Source organism: Lactuca virosa, chromosome 8 (assembly GCF_052849685.1).
Source record: "Lactuca virosa cultivar CGN04683 chromosome 8, Lactuca_virosa_CGN04683_v6, whole genome shotgun sequence".
NCBI classification, from domain to species: Eukaryota; Viridiplantae; Streptophyta; class Magnoliopsida; order Asterales; family Asteraceae; genus Lactuca; species Lactuca virosa.
In genome coordinates this window covers 294877505-294882327 of record NC_136433.1, presented here as the reverse complement: position 1 = coordinate 294882327, position 4823 = coordinate 294877505, and the positions used below count along the sequence as shown (strand labels likewise).

The window sequence follows — 4823 nt, the reverse complement described above, 5'->3', positions numbered from 1 at the left end:
TTTTCTTAATTTATAATAAAATTTTGTAAATTATCGTGGATTTTCAGAATGTGAATGCCTGTTTGTCAATTACTGTGTTTTATTCAATTCATATTTTATTAAGGAATTGTGGCAAAATACAACTGCATCTGTCACGGGGGATAAACCATTTGATTTGATCAAAAGAAAAAGAAAAATAGCCAAAAGGACCACAAGAATATGAAGTTGTGGATACAAATTCTCCATTGACTTCCAAGTCTTCCATGATAACAAGTTGTTCTTTATTTATGGCTGTATAAACGAACTAGTTTCTTGATCATAAAAACACATGAGTTCTTGATAACAACTTATCTTTCCACTTCAATTTTTTATTTTCTAAATAAAAGTGAGTTGGGGTTGATAATGGGGAATCATAGGTGTTTGGGGCTCTATCTGATCATATTCGTAAGTGTTTTCTTGTGTGCAAAAAATTGTTCTTGTTTGGGTGTTGAAAATACTAGCATTGTTTGCATTGAGCAAGAGCGACTTGCTCTTCTCAAGTTCAAAGAGAGTGTCATAGATTATTATGGAATGTTGTTATCATGGGTTGGCAATGATTGTTGCATGTGGGAAAGAGTCCACTGTGACAGTGTCACTGGAAACATTAAAAGCCTTTATCTCAAAGGAGACATCAGAGGAGACATCGTGGGAGTTATGTACTATTTAGTTGGTGATGGGATGAGCTTTTCTTTGGCAGAGCTGAGTCATCTCAGTTACCTGGACTTGAGTGGGAATGATTTTGGAGGAAGCCGGATCCCTAAGTTCATTGGATCCTTCAAACACTTGACCTACCTCAATCTCTCTCATGCTGGTTTTCAAGGTATTATTTCTCATCACATTGGAAATCTTTCTAATCTAAAGGTTCTTGATCTCAGTTCAAATGATGGGTTGAAGGCAGATGATATGGCATGGACTTTTCGCCTTTCGTCACTCGAGCATCTTGACTTGAGTTACGTTGATCTTGGTGGAGCAAAAAACAGGGGCATGGCGCTTTACATGATACCTTTGGTTAAAGAGTTAAGTTTGTCAGGATGTGGTCTCTCCAATGCTGATCTTGCTCCTTTTCTAAATTCAAGTAGGATACTTTCCAACATCAAGTACCTCGATCTTAGCAGAAATTACTTCAAAGGTCCACTCCCTGGTTTTTTTCTAAACACGACATCCCTAGTATTCCTCGATCTTGGCTTGAATTTTTTCGAAGGTCCACTCCCTGGTTTTTTTCAAAAATTGACATCCCTTGCATTCCTGGATCTTTCAGGCTTTGATCTTAGTTTGACATGGAACTTTGCAAACTTGCTAAACATGATCCCCTCCTTATCAGAGTTGCATTTGTCCCGTTGTGGGCTCCATAACACGCTTCTATCTCCCCCTCATCTTAATTCCAGTACCCTTTCTAACATCCGACACCTAGATCTTAGCTCCAATTCAATTGGAGGCATATTTCCATCTTATTTAACAAACATGAGTTCCCTAAGAGTCCTTGACCTTTCAGGAAACTCGCTGACTTCATTGGTTTCTAATATGCCTAACCTTCTGGAGCTTGATCTTTCTTCCAACAAGTTTAAGCAGTTTGAGCATGTTGGAATCTGGAGACAGTGTCACCTAAAAAAATTGAGTGTGTCAAACAATTATTTTTCTATAGAAATTAGTGACACATCAAAAAATGGATCCGAATGCTCCGAATATGCTTTGGAGAGGTTGGAAATAGTGATGAGTTTGGATGGTAGAATTCCAGAAGCACTTGGAAGACTGGCAAATTTAAGAGAGATAGATCTATCGTTCAACGGATTGACAGGTCCAATCCCCAAGTCTTTAAGAAAATTAATATTTTTAGAAGTACTAGATCTATCTTATAACGAGCTAACCGGTCCCATTCCAACATTCATTGGGAATCTTACCACACTTCAACTTTCTTTTAATCAACTGAATGGTTCAATTCCAGAATCCTTTGGAAATCTATCAGGTCTAGCATATTTGGATCTACGTTTCAATCGGTTAACAGGCCCCATCCCAACATCATTAGGAAGGCTTGTTTCATTACAACAAATTATGTTGTTTTCAAATATGTTAAATGGTTCAATTCCAGAGTCCTTTGGAAATCTATCAGCTCTAACATATTTGGATCTACATTTCAATCGGTTAACAGGTCCCATCCCAGCATCTCTAGGAAGACTTGTTTCATTACAAGAAATCATTCTTTCCTTTAATGAACTAAGTGGTTCAATTCCAGACTCCTTTGGAAAACTACCAGCTTTAATATATTTGAATTTGAGATCGAATCGGTTAACAGGTCCCATCCCAGCATCTTTGGGTGGACTTGTTACAGTACAAGCAATTTGGCTGTCTTCAAATATGTTAAATGGGACTATTCCTGTTTCAATTGGACAACTTGCCAAACTCCAATACCTAGATTTGTCTAACAATTCTTTAGAAGGAGTAGTTTTTGAAGACCACTTTGCCAAACTTTCAATGTTGAAGCAATTGGATACTTCTTCCAACATTAGGTTGGCGTTCAATGTTTCACGTGAGTGGATACCTTCATTTCAGTTGGTTTCTCTTCAACTTAGTTCTTGCAATATCGGAAATGAATTTCCACAGTGGCTTCGATACCAAAGAAAACTTGCAAGATTAGCATTGTCTAATACTACAATTTTGGGACCTCTACCTACATGGTTGCAGAAGATGCCCATCATTCCTTTCTTAGATCTTTCTCACAACAAACTCAACGGACCATTGACAAACCTTCCCAACGGTGGAAATGTTAATGTAAATAGATATGATTACATGTCAATGTTCCTGGGAAATTACCTTTTCACTGAGTCAATTCCAAGGTCACAAGTCATGAAAAATGACATTTTCACTGCATCAATTCGAAGGTCACTGTTCCTGGAAAACAACCTTTTCATTGGGTCATTCCAAAGTCATTATGTAGAAAGACAGATTTGGAATATCTTGATCTTTCCAGAAATAGGTTAACCGGGAAAATTCCCAAATGCCTTGGGAATCTTCAAGAGTTGCATACCATGATAATTAGTTCGAATCGGCTTTCTGGTGTCATTCCGAGTTCCTTAGGCCTTTGTTCATCATTATACCGGTTAAAATTGAATGGCAATAACTTTACTGGTGAACCTCCTTCAGAATTGTGGAATTTACGAAATCTAGAAGTCTTGGATTTGGGTGATAATATATTTTGTGGAAGTATACCTGAATGGAATGGTGAAAGCCTTACAAATTTAATGGTTTTAAGGTTACACAAAAATAACTTCACTGGTCGAATTCCACAATCTTTGTGCAAATCTTCAAATCTTCAGATTCTGGATGTTGCATACAACAACTTGATGGGAAGCATACCTGATTGTCTAGGAGAGTTATATGCCATGCTATCTGGTAATACTGGCCTAGACTATAGGCGTTCTGCAGATAATGTGATTCAAGTCCTGAATGGTGTTGATCGTGAATACACAAAAACGTGGGATCTACTTTTTAACATGGACCTTTCAAGCAATAAACTTTCAGGAGAAATACCGATCAAGCTAACAGCACTTGCCATGTTGATGGGTCTCAACCTGTCTAATAATCATCTCAGTGGGAGTATTCCATATAACATTGGAAACATGAAGAAGTTGTTTTCTCTCGATTTATCTAGAAACGAGTTGGTCGGGATGATCCCTGCAAGCATGGCAGCTTTGACTTTTTTGAGCCATTTGAATTTGTCACACAACAACTTGTCGGGACCCATTCCAACAGGAAATCAGTTGCAGACCCTGGATGATCCATCAATATATACAGGAAACAAAGATCTATGTGGAGCTCCATTGCCAAAGAATTGCTCCACTCATGAAGACCCAACAACGCGCCAAAAGAAACACGAAGCAGTTGATGAGCGGGAGAATGAATGGTTGTTTTACGTGGACATATTGAGTGGTTTTGTGACAGGGTTTTGGGGTGTTATTGGAGTTCTGTTGTTCAAGAAGGAGTGGAGATGGATGCTTTTCAGGTTTGCTGAGGAAACCATGGACAAGATAAACGTTGCGGTCATGATAAGAGTTGCCAAGATGAAGAGAGGAAGATAAGCTGCATAGATCCTCCAGAATGCAAGTTGTTCTTGAGTATATATTTTCAATGATTGTTTGCTATCTAATACTGTTTTATTTATACTACTATTTGGATTTTATATTTGTATGGCATTTGTATGTTTAAAGGTGTCAATTTTGAAACTTTTGTTGGATTTGGTGTTTATATAAAAGATCAAATTGTTAGTGTATCACTGTATAAAATATGCTATTATGCTCTCTTGCTCTTAACCTGCTGCTTTTCATATGTTTAAAGGTGTCGCTTTTCATGTACATTGGTCCAAGTAAGAATCATGTAAGGCTTATTATCTACATCTTCATTTGTACATCTTCTAGTTTTTCATGTACAAGACCAAAATGGTTGGGTGAAAAATCAAATATTTGTTGGATTTGGTATTTATACAAGATGATTGGGGCATCAATCACGGCGCCACCTTTTGTCAGGAGCTTACTTAGTTGACTTAAAATCCCAATTTTCTATAACAACGAGAATTTCCAAAACAATTTTTTATTTTTAAAACATAATTTCATTCATAAGAAATAATAAAATCCAATGTAACACATGTCATCCAAATGAAACAATCCCAAGATCTCAAATACATAAAAACTCCATCAGTATGTACAGATCATGCCGGCGCCTTCCCGCGATCCTCGCTAGTACCTGAAACACATATCACATAACACGGTAAGCATAAATGCTTAGTGAGTTCCCCAAAATACCATATACAACAT

The 4823-nt window shown here is 37.3% G+C and overlaps 1 protein-coding gene across 1 annotated transcript; it reads left to right on the top strand.

The window, feature by feature from the left end:
- The first annotated feature begins 299 nt into the window (after positions 1-299).
- LOC145131412 (uncharacterized) lies at positions 300-4237 on the top strand. Its single transcript, XM_079066099.1, has 2 exons — positions 300-2784; positions 2895-4237. Exons 1-2 carry the CDS (start codon positions 382-384, stop codon positions 4089-4091), a joined length of 3600 nt encoding a protein of 1199 aa, XP_078922225.1. The 5' UTR covers positions 300-381; the 3' UTR covers positions 4092-4237.
- Positions 4238-4823: the final 586 nt, after the last annotated feature.

Excerpts from the sequence above, each read along its gene's own strand:
- LOC145131412 (XM_079066099.1), top strand. The coding sequence starts at position 382 with ATGGGGAATCATAGGTGTTTGGGGCTCTATCTGATCATATTCGTAAGT. Across the intron at positions 2,785-2,894 it reads CCAACGGTGGAAATGTTAAT|GTCACTGTTCCTGGAAAACA; the intron begins GTAAATAGATAT and ends ATCAATTCGAAG.